Source organism: Rhinichthys klamathensis, unplaced genomic scaffold (genome assembly GCF_029890125.1).
Source record: "Rhinichthys klamathensis goyatoka isolate OS25496 unplaced genomic scaffold, OSU_Roscu_1.1 h1tg000093l_1, whole genome shotgun sequence".
NCBI lineage: Eukaryota > Metazoa > Chordata > Actinopteri > Cypriniformes > Leuciscidae > Rhinichthys > Rhinichthys klamathensis.
The window spans coordinates 4017078-4034356 of NW_026606632.1; the positions used below are offsets into that span (position 1 = coordinate 4017078).

A 17279-nucleotide genomic window follows, 5' to 3' on the forward strand; every position below is an offset into this window, starting at 1 on the left:
ATCTAATTTTATAGACTGAGCCACGTATTTGAGACCGGCGTGGAATTTTCTAACTCAAACCAATGCCTGCCGCCCTTAAAGGGATACTCCACTTTTTTTGGAAATAGGCTCATTTTACAACTCCCCCAGAGTTAAACTGTGAGAGCATGAGACCATGAGAGCAGCAGGCGTAATGATATGACGCAGCGCCTGAAAATAGTCCCCAGCTGCGTCATATCATTACGCCTGCTGCTCTCATGGTACGGCAGTAAAGTTTCTTGATTATTACGCAGGAATGAGAGTATAGTTCCTAGCCATATCAGCCTAGAAAATCGCAACTTTACATTTTCCGTTGGTCTTAGTGCACGATGTAACTACAGAAGAGTCAAGTTTTAAATAGGAAAAATATCTAAACACTTTGGTCATTTTTTTTGAGAAATGCTAATGGTCTTGTCCACTTCAATGATGTATGCTAAGCTATGCTAAAAGTGGTACCGCCAGAACCGGAGATCGGCTGAATGGATTTAAAAACGGTAAAACTCAACAGTTTAACTCTGGGGGAGTTGTAAAATGAGCCTATTTCCAAAAAAAGTGGAGTATCCCTTTAACATCTTATCCAGGATCAGTTTCCTCCATGATAATAGCAAACTGGTTTTCGAAACAGATTTGGCAAACGCTTCAAAGGTTTCTATTTATTACGTGTTTTTGCAGTGTTGGGCAATGTAGCCAATCAGAAACATGCATGTTGATTTCTTGAACGCAATAGCCAATCAGAGGTGTTTAAGTTGAGTCCACTCATCGCTCAAATGCAGAAGATTCAGTTCAGTGCTGAGTTCTTGTGAATCCTTTTATCATAACAAACAAAGCGTATGCATTATGTAAATAAGAGATTCATTGTGTAGACAGCTATATAACGGAACTTTGTGGGATCGTGATTTACTAAGATGAGTGACAGCTTTTAATTGATTATAAAGGGAGCGATCTTTGCATGCTTTCTTTCATAAACCATGCATGCAGTAGCCTAAGCTTGCGTTTCTGTTCAAATGAACAGTGGTTTGTGAACAGATGTTTTAATAACTAATCATTTATCGGGAGCGTTTCTGCTTGGGTGTGTGGTGACATGAAACTTGAAAAATATTGAATGGAAATCTATTTAAAGTAGTTTTTAAAGGAGAAGCGCATCTGGTTCACCATCTGTCTGTCTGATTGAATTAACTCCAAAAAATCTTTTTTTTTTTTTTTCAGCAATTTGCCAATGCCTTGTTGTTTTTTTATATTATTGAAATAAAGTAAATCAACTGAAATACAATTTACAATAAAAAGACCTCATGCATGTTCAACAGAGCACTATAAATTGATCAGTAGATTGACTCAGTGAGTCACTGAACACGTGTTACTGTTACATTCACCACAGTGAGAGAATCGTTTTTAGCAATTGTCAGTGTGTATGAATTATGCTTTATTTATATATGATGATTCTTTTCATCTGTTCTGAACAGGAGATTCAGAAGAGACACGGTCTGACCAACTCTATATCATCATACCTCATTAAACCTGTGCAGAGAATCACCAAATACCAGCTGCTGCTCAAGGTACTGTGTGTTTCCAGGCATTGAAGGGAAGATGGGGTGTGGTGTTGAGTGCACTGTGTAGTGTGCAGTGCAGTACAGTGTGTGTGTGCTTACAGGAGCTGCTGTCCTGCTGTGAAGAAGGCAAAGGTGAAATTAAAGATGGGCTGGAGGTCATGCTGAGCGTGCCAAAGAGAGCCAACGACGCCATGCACGTCAGCATGCTGGAGGGTACAACACTACTGAACACACACACACACACACACACACGTTGGGTTTTCATGTTTTATATAGACATTCCATGTATTTTTTATCCCCTAATCCTACCCATCACAGAAAAATTCCTGCATTTTTACAGTTTTCCTCATGGGGACCGAAAAAATTTCCCCACAAGGTCAAAAATACTATCTTTGTGAGGACCAGGACCCCCCCCCCCCCCACACACACACACACTCAAACACTTATTTGTCATTTCTACTGATAACCTTAAATAAGCCTTCAACCTCTGACACGATGTTTTCTGCCCTCTGTCTCTCGTCAGGTTTTGATGAGAATCTGGATGTTCAGGGTGAACTCATCCTGCAGGACACCTTCCAGGTGTGGGACCCCAAATCCCTGATCCGTAAGGGACGAGACCGCCACCTCTTCCTCTTCGAGATCTCCCTCGTCTTCAGCAAAGAGATCAAAGACTCTGCGGGACGATCCAAATACATCTACAAGAACAAACTACTGGTATTGGTTATATCACTCCGTCTACACACACGCAGTATCACACACACACACACAGGGCTCACAATAAGGATGGGCCAGACGATGGTCAGTGATGCGTTCTCACTACATTTTACATCCATTCATCATATACACTACAGTTTAAAAGTTTGGGTTCGGTAAGAAAGTCTCTTACGGTTTGCTCACCAAGGCTGAGTCAGAAATATTGTAATATTGTGAAATATTAATTCTATTTAACTGTTTTCTATTTGAATATACTCTAAAATGCAATGTATTCCTGTGATCAAAGCTGAATTTTCAGCATCATTCCTCCAGTCTTCAGTGTCACATGATCCTTCAGAAATCATTCTAATATGCTGATTTGATGCCCAAGAAACATTTCTAATTATTATCTAAACAGTTAAAAACATAATTTTGTGGAAACCATGATACATTTTTAGGATTATTTGATGAATAGAAAGTTCAAAAGTACGGGAAGCGTATTGCATTCACTTGAGGAAAAAAAATGTACTCTGTTTTTTTCTGAATTAACGAGTTAATTATCTCAGAATTACGAGATAATTTTTCATGGAAAAAAAGTTTTTGCTCTGTTTTTCTGAATTAATGACTTAATTATCTCAAAATTATGAGTAACTCATTAATTCATAAAAAAAGAGTGAAAAAAATGTTTTTCAAGAAAAATGTATCTCATAATTCTGAGATATTAACTCGTTAATTCAGAAAAACAGAGCAACAACTTTTTTCCATGAAAAATGATCTCGTAATTCTGAGATAATTAACTTGTTAATTCAGAAAAACAGAGTAGATTTTTTTTCCTCAAGTGAATGCAATACGCTTCCGTACAAAGGAACAGCATTTATTTGAAATATAAATATTTTGTAATATTATAAAAGTCTTTAATTTCACTTTTGATCAATTTAATGCAACTTTGCTGAATAAAAGTATTGATTTCTTTAATAAAAAACATAATGACCCCAAAATATTTGAGACATTTGTTACTCTGTTGTTTATTGAAGGCTGTTGCAAATATGCCGTAAACATAGATGAGGTTTTGTTGAAATTTCCCTTCAAAACTGTTTAATTAATAATGATTACTTTTTTTAATTAACTGTTGTGATGTAACATTATAAGTTCTTGCTATTGTTCTAAATCAAAAAGCGAATTAAATTTTTTTTATTATAATATTATTTAAATAGTAAATACCTGTATAATAAATATAAACAAATATATACATATTTCTGACACACAAAAACATTTTTAGAAATGAAATGAAAATGATGGGGTCAATGAAAATATAGCCAGTGCAATCAGAACAAATCGGAGCTGACCTGGACAACAGAAAAAAGAAAAAAATCCTTATGAGTCCTGCTTCAGATTATTTCAATGACATAAACGAAAGGAAAGCCCCATGGGAAGGTCAGTTAGTGCACACACGAACACAGTCATGTCTGAGTTTTACACTTCCCATCTGTTTTAGCACATTGTGTAAGTCTGTTAAGTGTTTCCACACATACCTGGAAGCAGCCAGCGCAGGTGTGTGGACCAGATGGGGCGTTTGTCACCCCTCGCTGTGTTCAATATGCCTATGAACAGAGCCAGATGTGCCTTTGGTTTTCTTCCGGTCATCTGGAATTGTCTCACAAACACTATTTAAGCATCTACTCTTACATTTACTAAGGAAATGCTTTAAATTTTGTCAGACACATTTATTAAAGTTCTGCTTTCATTTAAGTTCACTCTTAGGTTATCTCACTCTTAAAGGGATAGTTCACCCAAAAATTAAAATTATCCCATAATTTACTCAACCTCAAGCCATCTCAGGTGTATATGATATTCTTCTTTTAGCCAAACACAATCAGTTATATTAATAAATATCCCTGGTCTTCCAAGCTTTATAATGGGAGTGAATGGTAGAGTTCTCAACGGGTCGGGTCGGCCCGACAAACCCGACGGGACCCGCGGGTTCGGGCCGGGTTCGGGTCGAAAATATTTGCAAATAACTCGGGTCGGGTCGGACCTCGGGCTAAATCTTTTGAATTGTATGTGAAAAAAAAAAAAAAAAATTATTATTCATCGCTGCTGTTCACTGTAAAGAATGTCTGGCTGCTGCGTGCAACGTGCATCGCGACGCGAGGGCAGACCTGACGCCGCTGCGTGCACGCCTTTAGCCCGGAGAAGAAGATGGAGTTGGTGAAAAGTAAACTTGCTGCAAGTGAAATCACCGTTGCTCAGGGGCGGTGTGTGATTATCTCGGCAGTTTAGGACATCGCACAAGATTTGCGTCAATACAGAAAACATTTAATCACTGGATAGTTTTTTTCGTTTATTGAAATGTGGTTTATGTCAGCTGGATGGGCGGAATGTGTGAGACGTGAGAGTGCGCGCGCGCGGCCGGGGCTCTCTCTCTCTCTGCGTCAAGCGCAGCAGTCATTCTACATACATCACTCACCGATCAAAAGGGTGGCGTCGGGCCGCGGGTCGGGTTCGGGCAGATAATTCATGTTGATGTGTCGGGTTACATCGGGTCCGGGCTTTAAAAGCCACGGGCCGGGTCGGGTCGGGTTGTAATTTTCAGGCCCGTTGAGAACTCTAGTGAATGGTACCTTAGATTTTGAAGCCCAAAAAGCGCATCCATCATAAAAGTGATCCATACGGCTCCAGGGGGTTAATAAAGCCCAGAGGAAAGAGCAAAACAAAACACAACGGTCACAAATTTGAAATCTAAAGCGAGAATTTTTAAAGAGAAATGTGGGAGGAGCTTGATGATAGTATGAACCGCGAGAGGTGTCAAAGCTTACGCTACTCCTACATCCTACGTCATGCGTCGGGTCAGAGGTCACTCGTCATGCGTCGGGTCAGAGGTCATCGACTCTCACCTGAGCTTACGCTACTCCTACATCATGTGTCAGGTCAGGGGTCACACATCATGAGTCGGGTCACAGGTCGTCAATTCTCACCTGAGCTTACGCTACTCCTACATCATATGTCAGGTCAGAGGTCACTCATCATGTGTCAGGTCAGCGGTCATGTGTCGGTCAGAGGTCACTCGTCATGTGTCGATCAGAGGTCATGCGTCGGGTCAGAGGTCACTCGTCATGCGTCGGTCAGAGGTCATGCGTCGGGTCAGAGGTCACTCGTCATGCGTCGGTCAGAGGTCATGCTTCGGGTCAGAGGTCACTCATCATGCTTAAGGTCAGAGGTCACTCGTCATGCGTCGGTCAGAGGTCATGCTTCGGGTCAGAGGTCACTCGTCATGCTTCGGGTTAGAGGTCACTCGTCATGCGTCGGTCAGAGGTCACTCATCATGCGTCGGTCAGAGGTCATGCGTCGGGTCAGAGGTCACTCGTCATATGTCGGGTCAGAGGTCACTCATCATGCATCAGGGCAGAGGTCACTCATCATGCGTCGGTCAGAGGTCATGCGTCGGGTCAGAGGTCACTCGTCATGCGTCGGTCAGAGGTCACTCGTCATGTGTCAGGTCAGAGGTCATGCTTCGGGTCAGAGGTCACTCGTCATGCGTCGGTCAGAGGTCATGCGTCGGGTCAGAGGTCACTCGTCATGCGTCGGTCAGAGGTCATGCTTCGGGTCAGAGGTCACTCGTTATGTGTCGGGTCAGAGGTCACTCGTCATGCGTCAGGTCAGAGGTCACTCGTCATGTGTCAGGTCAGAGGTCATGCTTCGGGTCAGAGGTCACTCGTCATATGTCGGGTCAGAGGTCACTCATCATGCATCAGGTCAGAGGTCATGTGTCGGGTCAGAGGTCACTCGTCATACGTCAGGTTAGAGGTCATGCGTCATGTCAGAGGTCATGTGTCAGGTCAGAGGTCACTCGTCATGCTTCAGGTCAGAGGTCATGCGTCATCCGTCAGGTCAGAGGTCATGCTTCGGGTCAGAGGTCACTCGTCATGCGTCGGGTCAGTTTGTAAGCACGTCTAAATCCCCCCAATGGAGGTTTCCAATAGAACGGGTGAAGGTCTCTGCGCGTTACTGTCTTTCCGTGTGGCTAAGTAATTTAATTCCATTTAAGCTTTTATCTGACTCCATTTTATCACAACCTCGAATTTAGGTTAGATTGCCAATTGGTTATTATATAATAGTTTAGAAATACATTTGATTGTTCGATTTAACTCTTTACTTATATTTTACCCGTTCATATAAGGAAGCTATGTTGCTCAGAGGTCCTCACGCCTTGTTTAACGTGGGTATCACGATCACAAGCTCGCCAGCTTCGGTACTGGAAGCCATGATTATAGTTTATAAATGTAAATGATCACTTTTATGATGGATGGATGTGCTTTTTTGGGCTTCAAAAACTAAAAGCACCATTCACTCCCATTATAAAGCTTGGAAGAGCCAGAATATGTTTTAATTAGGGCTGTCAAATGATTAATCGCGATTAATCGCATCCAAAATAAAAGTTTGTGTTTACATAATATATGTGGGTGCACTGTGTATAATTATTTTGTATATATATAAATACACACACATGCATGTATATTTAAGAAAAAAATATTATTTATATATAAAGTATTTGTATTTATATATAATCAAAATTATACATAAATCTATATACAGTATATACATGAAAATATTTCTTAAATATTTACAAGCATGTGTGTGTATTTATATATATAAAATATTTATACACAGTGCACCCACATATATTATGTAAACACAAACTTTTATTTTGGATGCGATTAATCGCGATTAATCATTTGACAGCCCTAGTTTTAATATAACTCTGTGTTCGGCTGAAAGAAGAAAGTCATATACTAACTGTACACCTAGGGTGGCTTGAGGGTGAGTAAATTATGGGAGAATTTAAACTTTTTGGGTGAACTATCCCTTTATGTACTCTGTACTTTTCTGCTCTTAAACACATTTTCCATCAACATTGAATTTATTTAAATATCTGTGTGTGATGTTCTGGTTTCATGTGTTTACAGACTTCTGAATTGGGGGTGACAGAGCATGTGGAGGGAGACCCGTGTAAATTTGCCCTGTGGGTGGGACGCACACCCTCATCTGACAACAAGACTGTCCTCAAGGTACATCATGCTCTCTGTTTATTATTAGTCAATCAATTTTAGAGTAGTGAGTATTTGTAAAACATGTTCCAATCAGTGAAATTTCTTGTGAACAAAGATCAGGTCCTACATTTTAAACACGGATCTTGTGTTGTAAATGCATGACTGTGTCTGTTTCAGGCGTCCAGTATTGAGGTGAAGCAAGAATGGATTAAAAACATCCGAGAGGTCATCCAGGAGAGAATCATTCACCTGAAGGGGGCGCTAAAGGAACCGATCCACGTTCCCAAAAGACCAGCCAAACCCCGCAACAACAGCAAGAGGTCAGGCACACTTTACTATTGCGTACTGTACACCAGTCCTAAAAAAAAATCATATAATCATAATCTCAGCTCTCATAATGCTTCTCAAAATATACCGCAGTTGTAAATCTTTTAATTGTAGATTCTGCTTTGTTTGTTGTTATCAAATCATTTGCATGTCGCTTTGGATACAAGTATCTGCGAAGTGACTAAATGTTAATGAAAATCTGTAGAAAGACTGAGACAAAACTCTATATCCATGAATATTTATATGCATCATAATGTATGCATAACAATGCAGGAGGCTTGTGTTCATTTGAAATATGTTCGCCATACTGTCTCTCTTCATGCAAACTGCATTCGATAGTTAAAAATTGTACATAGGGACTAAGGGTTTGCAGCAAAGCCAATATTTGTAAATTGATCTATTGCAATGGCAAAACTATATGTATTTTTATCTGGATAAAACCAGATATGACTGGGGCTTAAATCAGAAAGTTTGTCCAAAAACCATTATATTAACATAGAAGAATTTCTGAAAAAAACTAAATCTGTAACTGGGACGCAACTATTTGTATATGCAACTTTTACAATGTGGCGATTTCGTATAATTTTGTATGATATGATTTGTATAAAATTTTTTAGATTTTACAAAAAGGTGCAAATTAAATTGCATGTATTCAGACAAATTAGTCACCAACTCGCCAAAAACGTAACATAGTTGCCATGTGATTGTTGTTTCATTCATTGAGTTTACACTCATTCACTTTACACAATCACTATTGCACTGTCACTTTAAAATATGCTGTCACCTGGGTCACCGGTTCTCCAGCAAGAACAAGGAGAGATTGTATCTAACGGATGTTATTATTTGTTTGAATTTTGGAGTCATTTTCTATGCCCTTCTGAATAAAGTTTTCAGCTTTGGGCACATGCCTAATCGGGACTTTTATGTGTGTGTTTGGTTGCAGGGACACTGGAGATGATGCTGACAGTCAGGGAGATGGCAGCAGTCAGCCGGACACCATCTCCATCGCATCTAGAACCTCGCAGAACACTGTGGACAGTGACAAGGTACAAACACACAGATCTGACCTCTGACCTCTGGAGCAGCTCTCGCTAGGTGCACTGTAGTCACGGGAACCCCCCACACAGGGAACATTTACCATCAGGTGCTAAAGGAGCTAGGATAACTAGCCAAACCTTGAGTCATTTAGGTATTCTTTATGCTTTCATCATAACTAACAGTACAAACACAATGTAATTAAGAGATTCGTTGATTAAAATGGCGGGAATCTAGAACTCAGTCACTGATAAACTCGTGTTGTTTGATTGACAGCTCCAGCGATTGCAAAGGGAGTGTCATTTGATCCCTTCCTATAGGCTATATAATTTAGTCAAAGTTGAAATAACTTTGTTTATTTTCATCCTACTAAGAGAAACAATGTCAAGTTGACAGTTTAGTCACTGGTTTGATTTACTGACACATAGCCAAAAAGACCATCAGATTGAACATGAATCATTACATATCAAAAATCACTGGTCACAGATCAGGCATTAGAATTAACACAGTTACTCACATGTCGTGGCATTACTGTCGAGTCCATATCGTAAAAGTCTGTTTGCAAAGTCTGCGCCGAAATTGCAACTGTTTTACCAAAGAATCCACAGTTGCAATGTACCGAATACAAATAAATAATGCTCAACTGGAAAATATGCATAACCACATTCCTAGCATTAGGATCCTTTGGAAGGTAATGCTATTTTTAGTCCAGTGATCCTGTATCGCTCTTCTCTCCTCGTCATCTCACTAACACGCCAGTGGGCGGGGCCAAAGTTGCAATGATGAAGTAGGCGTTGATTTAGGAAGTTTTCAGTTCTGAAACTTACAGGATATTCTTATAGTATGATGACCTCTTATATGTCAAAAGCTCAAGGAAAATTTGTATTTCTAAGTTCATGGCCACTTTAAAGCACTGTTTACAAGGTTACATAGGTCAAAAACATCAAAAACAATAACTTTCTGTGCATTTTGACAGGGCAAGTAAAATTCTCAACTGGTCTGACTGGGCCAATAGAAAAAAATGGCCCATGATATATTGAAGGGCTCAGGTAAATGTGGCATTTATTATAATGGGTTTATGTGAAGATTGTTTTAAGTAGTTTTGAGAGTGTATAGAGACCAACTCGATTGCATCATGGGAGGGGCCGTGCCCTGCAAGCTCTTTTGGCATGATTTGCCGGCCGCAACCATAGATATCCATAATAAAGGCTAGATGTCTTACGGCGGAGTCTCTATCGTCATCACCGGTGGCCATCTTGTCACAGGCAAGCTTTCTGGCGGGCTCTGTGGTACCTGATGTAAGATGAGGGATCAGCACGAACACAAATACTCTTATCTCGTTGAAATCTTGACGGATTTACAAACGGTTTGGTTTCTTACAAACGTTATTAACGTAGCTATAATTCTGGATGATTATTTATTGATACACTTATTATTCATAAGTATGCAGTGTCATAACTACATCTCTGACGTTTATAACAAACCAAACCGTTTGAAAATCGGTAGAAAATTGAGCAAGTTATGGTTATTTTAAAAGTACATGCACCATTAAAACACAATGTCACGAGTGAGCGAGCTGCCTGTGACAAGATGGCCGCCAGGTGCGGACGTCGACCTCCATTGGCCAGCAGCGCGGACGAGACATCTAGCCTTTATTATGGATATCTATGGCCGCAACTCTCTGATTGATGGAATTTTCTGCACAGCATTATGGGTACTGTAGTTTTCACCACAAATTCTGCCATTAAACACTATTAAAAAAAAAAAAGTTGAAATAGCCTAATGCAAACAGATGGATTCAACAAAAGCATATACCATCGATTAACATCGGAGCTCTTACATTTGTAAATTATCATTAAAAATCAATTTTTAACTTTTTTTTACTTCCATAACACAACTGTTGCACACTATTGCTGAATTTGGAACTGCATACTGGCATACTTCTCTTGATATATGACAAAAATAGAGTATGTGGTTCCAAAATATTGCATATCGTTCTACTGAAAGCTCAGAGCCAAACTCCAGACTCCACCCAGAGAAGGGTCAGGTGATCAGTGATTAACAGGTGTATGTCACACACACACACAGGGTTTCCCTGCTTTAGTTATGGAGCAGGGGCTGTCATGCTCCAGCACAGATGATGAGAACAGTGGTCATGAGCAGTAAACAGATGTACATGTACAGCCATGAAAAGTATTTTGGAACTGTGTGCTGGATTCTGCCCTCATAGGAACTACGAGCCCCCCTATCAAATCAAAGTAAGACACATTTAACAAATGTGCTCCTAACAACACGTGTTTGTGCTGGTGTTTCAGGCAGCTTTATAATGGCTTGTTGTGTTTTAATAGTTGAGTGTGTTTGTGGTGTGAGGTTTGTTTGGTTTGGAGATGACCACATCACTGTGACTTGCTTGAGGATGTTTTTGACCCTTGATTCGATTTGATGGAGTATCATTTCCTTTAAGGGCAGAAGATCCTGCTAGGATCTTAAAGTACTCTGTGTAATGCGCTGACTCTGCTCTGATTGAATTTTACACAACTAAATGTTGAAAATGCTCTGCACTCTTGTGAGAGGATGCACAAGGAACATATTTATGCCTTAGTAGTGTCTGGTGGAGTCCCTTAGTGCAGGAAGGTGTTTTGGGATGGGTTATTATGGCTGACTTCTTGAATAGTCATCCAAAAAACAACTAGTTGGTCATTGTTGTTGACAACTGAGTTTGGTTTTAGACTGTCAGCATGCTAAAAATCTCTCATCTCCTTTAACCCTCTGAGACTGTTTGATTTAAATGTGTTTAATGGTTTCCTCAATCTGAGTGGCTAAAAAAGTGGTCAAACGAAAAAGCCACACATTGGCGGTGTACTGTATACTGTATTGCTTTCCCCCAAGACTCTTCGTTCTCTCGTGGAAGTATTGTGTTCCCCGTAGAAATGTTACGTTCTCTCGCACAAGTATTGCATTATCCTGAGAATTGTTCAAATGTAGTTTTGCTCCCAACTTGTATTATTTCTATCACAAAGGCTTTGCGAGTGACCAGTAAAGTTTCTTGGGTAAACACAAAAGTTTTGAAAGTGAATGCAAAAGCATCCAAATAAAAAAAAAAGATTTGTTTTTTACCCATCACCAGGTGTCTTTAAGGGCTCTAGTAGCAAGACCCTTACTAGAAACAATTTTAGAATTGTGTTGAATAATGTATATGAATGTGTATTATATACATGTATTTATGGAAACGTATAACTTAAAAGCATCAAATCTAGAATTCTTACACATTTGGTAGCAGCAAAGAACACTTCAGCCATCTACTGGTCATTATTGTCATTGCATGATTTATGACCTGACATAAATTCGTATTTGTTTTCTTTTTTCTTTTTTTTTAAACCAGATAGCATTAATCTGACCCAATACATGATACATTATCATGTTTTCTTAATGTTTTAACTTTACATAATTTTATTGTTTGCGGGCTATTGGTGTTATTTCATTTAAAATCAAGTCAAGTTTGTGAACCGCATACGTGTGACCATTTTTTAACAGCCTTGGAGGGTGATAGAACCACTTTTGTGAAAAATGTTTTGCGTGTCTGTTAGGTGAAAGACTTTGCTTTGCATCAATATGCGCTAAAAATTGAAAAAACTTTGAAAAAACAAAAATTGCTAAACCTGTCTAGTTATACAGGGCTTCCTTAAAGGGATAGTTCACTTCAAAATGAAATTTGCTGTCATCATTTACTCACCCTCAAGTTGTTTCAAACCTGTACGAATTTCTTTCTTCTGCTGAACACAAAATAAGATGTTTTGAAGAATGTCGGTAACCAGACAGTTGATGGGCCCCATTGACTTCCATAGTATTTTTTTGTCCCCTACTATGGAAATCAATGGGGTCCATCAAGTAAATTGAGTAAATTATGTGTAACTATTCCTTTAAGACCCTCTAGTCATTCAGAACCCCTAGTTCTTGCCTCATCTGAAACACGTATTTCAGAAATACACAATGACACCAATAGGGTTATTCACACACACACACACACACACACACACACACACACACACACACACACACACTGAGTGAGCACCGAGACACTGTGTTTCTATTGCTGCCTGTTTATTGTCTTTTACGAGCCTGATTGTGTCCGTTGGTCTTGGTTCAGCTTGTTGTGTGCTTGTAAATGGTTATGTTGTCTAGATTTTGAAAGCCTTTTAAAGCGGCAGCATGTTTCCTCAAAACAGCATTGTGCAAACAATGACTGTTCCCACACAGGTTTCTTTAATGTTCCTGTGCAGTAGTGAGCTGAAGTCAGTTCTCTGTTGTTTTCAGGCTGATGTGAGCTGAGGACACTGTGTGTGTGTGTGTGTGTGTGTGTGTGTGTGTGTGTGTGTGTGTGTGTGTGTGTGTGTGTGTGTGTGTGTGTGTGTGTGTGTGTGTGTGTGTGTGTGTGTGTGTGTGTGTGTGTGTGTGTGTGTGTGTGTGTGTGTGTGTGGTGTGTGTCTCTCTGGAATAAGAGTTTCCTTCATTCACCCACAACAGCTCAGGGACTGTGTATTACTGTACACTGCGGAAATCACATTCACCATACTGCATAATGATGCTTTTATCCGGACATCTCAGCGCTGAGCGCATGTCACAAGACCATCACACACCATTTCAGATTTCTCGCTGGCTTTGTCTTGAAGATGAAACTGTATTAATTTAGCACATTTTTCATTAAATATATATTTGTGTTCCATGGCCATGGGATTATTTTAAAAGCAAACTTAAGTCTAGAAAGAGGTTTTCTTTAGTAAACGGTCCATGTGTCTTTGATTTAAATCACTCACAACAACAAGGTTCAAGTAGTCATTCTTACATTGTGATTCAAACCATATGTTGTGGGTTTCAAGGTAGTCACATACTAACTATTCATGTCAAATTAAAGTGATGCTCCTCGTACTGTACGTACCATATAACAGGGCAAGTGCGGGGTTGTTTTGCACACAATTTCCTGAAAGTTCCACCATCACAACACAGTATAGTTCCATCATATACATGTGAAGTGAACAGTTTGTGAACATGAAAACATAAATACAATGATATGAAAATATGTTGTTGTAATGATTTTTAAATAGTGTTGTCAAATCGAATATTCACATCTAACATAAAAGTTTGTGTTTACATAATATGTGTGAGTACACATTATTAAATGTATATAAATTATGTGTGTGTATGTACATATACACATTTATACAGCATATTTGTGTGTATAAATAAATATGTGTGTATACAGTATATACACACTCAGACACACAGACATATATACAATATATGTAAATGTAATAATATACACACACATATATTATGTAAACAAACGTTTATATTAGAGGCGATTAATCATTAATAAAGCTGCCGTCGGCAACATTTTTTTGATCATATTCAGTGAAATCGACACTATAATCTGACAGAACAACATAAATAAAGTGGTTTTAGAAAAAAACCTGAGCTTCTAACTCCACCTGGAGCGTGTTATTTGTTTTGCAAAAATCCACAGCTCCCGGTTCATCATGTCCAATCAGCGCAGGGGGGTGTGAGATCTGACTGTCAATCACAGATCGGGCACACGCCACCCCTCGCGCACGTTACAATCACATGCACACGCCTGAAATTCGCGGAAGTTCGCGCAGTAACGAAGAGTGATGGCGGAAAATCAAGTAAGCTCATTTAGAGTATAAATGACGTTAGCAATTGCAATCTATCGGTAGATTAGCCAGGACAGCATACCTCCAAATACTCCATGGTGTTGATGGATGCTGATGAGACGGGCGCGTTCCAGGGCTCTCAAGTTTTGAAGACAGGTAAGAGTGACACCCAGCCGACGGGGGGTTGGATACATTTTTGTCATTGGTTGTTGCGTTAAATCTTGCCCAGATACAATAGTGCTATTTTCTGATTGGCTATTGTGTAGCTCGACGAACAACACCAGAGGAAACGCGCTTGATTCATGCCGGTTCCATAGTGAGAGCGGCGCGGCCAGAGTTTTGGGCGCTGCGGCATATTAAATATATTTCAAATAGTTTTTCAGCGTGAGAAATACAATGTGTGGCGGGAGAGCGTGACAAAAGACCGAAATGAGTGACTGTCACGCTCAATGCGTGACACTTGAGAGTCCTGGCGTTCACTGAAAATCTGGTGCACACGCACTGACGAGCATGAACTGGGTGGGAGGGTATCCGTTGATAGTGGGGGAGGGGCATGAGAGTTGTAAACATTCAAAATTTTCCTAAATCCACTCAATCTGCTTAGACTTGCCGACTGGAGCTTTAAGGCAGCGCTATTTTTAAGTCATAATTTTGTTACAATACTGTTTGAGCTGTGTGCTATTTGCAGTGGTTACAATTTACTATTTTTCAAAGTGTGATTTTTTTTTATTATTTTTTTTTTTTTTTATTATTAATTGTATTTAAACCTGTTAGAGTAAATTATTGTCCCCATTTTTTAATTCATAAGTAATAACTAATTAAAATTCAATAATATTTTGACCACTGAGCTAATCTAGCCGGTTGCTTAGACTATAGTCTTACAATTTAGTCATCTATTTTTTTTTCTTTAAGACTGGTCATCACTCAGTTACATAAATCCGTAGATTGGTCTAATTTGAATCCGAAAAAGTAAGTTTATGCAACTTGCCACAAGTCACCTTAACACACAGGCATGAGGACAGGTGGACGACAAAGACAAATACAGACACAACCAAAGTGTCCCGGTGTTCACCCACGAGACTGAACGCTGAACTAAACCAATCAGAGACGCTTTAGAGAGAGAGAACCAGAGGGAGGGAGGAGAGAGAGAGAGATAGCAGAGATAGTCGCAGGAGGAGGACAGATAAGCCGTCATGCCAAAGTGGATGAGTTTTAAACTTTTCAAAGAGAGCAGTCGAGTAAGTGACATTTGTGTTTGTTTCTATTTCTTTCTTAACTCCATAAGCCAAGTGTAGTGTAAAGATCTGTGTGTGTGTGTGAGAGAGAGAGACAGAGGGATATCAGGGTTTTATTGACAGACTGTGAGAGCCGGTTGTCTGTGATCATGCTGGTTAAAGGTGTGGAGACTAGTTATTTCTGTGAACTCTGAATAAACTGTGTAAACAGTTTTTGGTGATTTCCCATGTGGTTTGTATAGTTTTTAGTGTTATAAAGTGTGATGGTGTAAAAGGAAGATATGATTTTATTGGAGCACGTCCCTCTGTCCATATATTTTTTTGATTTACATGTTAAACTGAGGTCGATAGCAGTGGCAGGAAACGGATTGTTAACGCAGTCGTTTCATACTGACATGATCTATCAAACACACCCTCTGTTTACTATCACGTTTAAAGGGATAGTTCACCCTGAAATAAAAAAAAAATCTGCCATTATTTACTCACTCATGTCGTTCCAAACCAATATGACTTTCTTTCTTGTGTGGAACACAAAAGGAGATGTTTTGGAGAATGTTCAAACTGCTGTTTAAAAAAAAAAAGGAATCAGAGTAATATCAGGAAGTATAAAAACACATAAATACGCAGTAGTCAATGTGATTTGTCACACAATAGATTTGTCTGAGGAACAGACTGGAATTTCATCTGTTATTCAATCGCTTTCAAATATTAATCATGGTCATACTTTTAAATATGTGTACAACTACAGTACATGACACTATTTGTTCTCGCATGTCTCATTACATGATGTGAATTACGTGACTGATGTGGATAATGTTCTGGTATTTTTGTCGTTTCTCGAGAACTCATTTGTAGTTGCATCTGCTCTCTTCTGTGTGTTTGGCGCCTCTGAATCCTCTGTTCTCCAGGATAAAGCCCTGCAATCCACGAGACCTTTCACATGAGGCCCGTGTGACGTGTATGTCGTTTCTGACGTGTGTTGTTCTCCATCTGAGACCCCACATTACCTAGCAACGATCGCTAGGGTGACCTGATAGTCTGCCGAGCAGATGGTGTGAGGACGCGGACGAGGACGCAGGCTGAACTGAAGCTAGATGCTCAGTGACATTTCAGAAAAGGCTCCCTGTATAAAGCTTGTTGTATGGGTCTAGTGAAGTGCAGTGCTCAACCTTCCAGATCATTAAAAAGTCTTATTTTTTAGTATTTAGATTCTAGATTACACTTTGACCTAGTTTTAATGTGGTAAAGTTTTTAGATACGTGTAATTAGCACTATATGATTTTTATTATTCTTTCTTTGTGGACTTGCTTGTGTAACCCCTCCACCCGGGTCCCACTCGACCCGCTCCGAGCAGGCATCGAACCCGGGTCTCCGGCATGAGTGTCAGGCGCTCTAACAAGGAGGCTAAAGACTGCTGCCTCTAGCGCTAGAGAGTCTTTTGAGATCAGAGGAGTGAGGTTTACTCGCACAGCAACAACTAGCTGGCCTCCGTTACACTCACCCCCCTAAACCTCACTCCTATCCGGGTCACGGCACCAATGTAACCCCTCCACCCGGGTCCCACTCGACCCGCTCAGAGCGGGCATCGAACCCGGGTCTCCGGCATGAGAGTCAGGCGCTCTAACATGGAGGCTAAAGACTGCAGCCTCTAGCGCTATGGAGCCTTTTGAGATCAGAGGAGTGAGGTTTACTCGCACAGCAACAACT

At 39.9% G+C, this 17279-nt stretch overlaps 1 protein-coding gene across 1 annotated transcript in view; it reads left to right on the top strand.

Annotated features, from left to right (window-relative positions):
* The window catches only part of LOC130086066 (kalirin), a gene marked incomplete at its 3' end in the record, with an annotated part of 206423 nt that extends 197744 nt beyond the window's left edge, over window positions 1-8679 (top strand). Inside the window, exons 28-33 of the mRNA XM_056252176.1 lie at window positions 1479-1571; window positions 1667-1778; window positions 2089-2279; window positions 7223-7324; window positions 7484-7626; window positions 8577-8679. Coding sequence (XP_056108151.1) covers window positions 1479-1571; window positions 1667-1778; window positions 2089-2279; window positions 7223-7324; window positions 7484-7626; window positions 8577-8679 — 744 coding nt within the window. The remainder of the gene's footprint in view (window positions 1-1478; window positions 1572-1666; window positions 1779-2088; window positions 2280-7222; window positions 7325-7483; window positions 7627-8576) is intronic.
* Between the last annotated feature and the right edge of the window lie 8600 nt (window positions 8680-17279).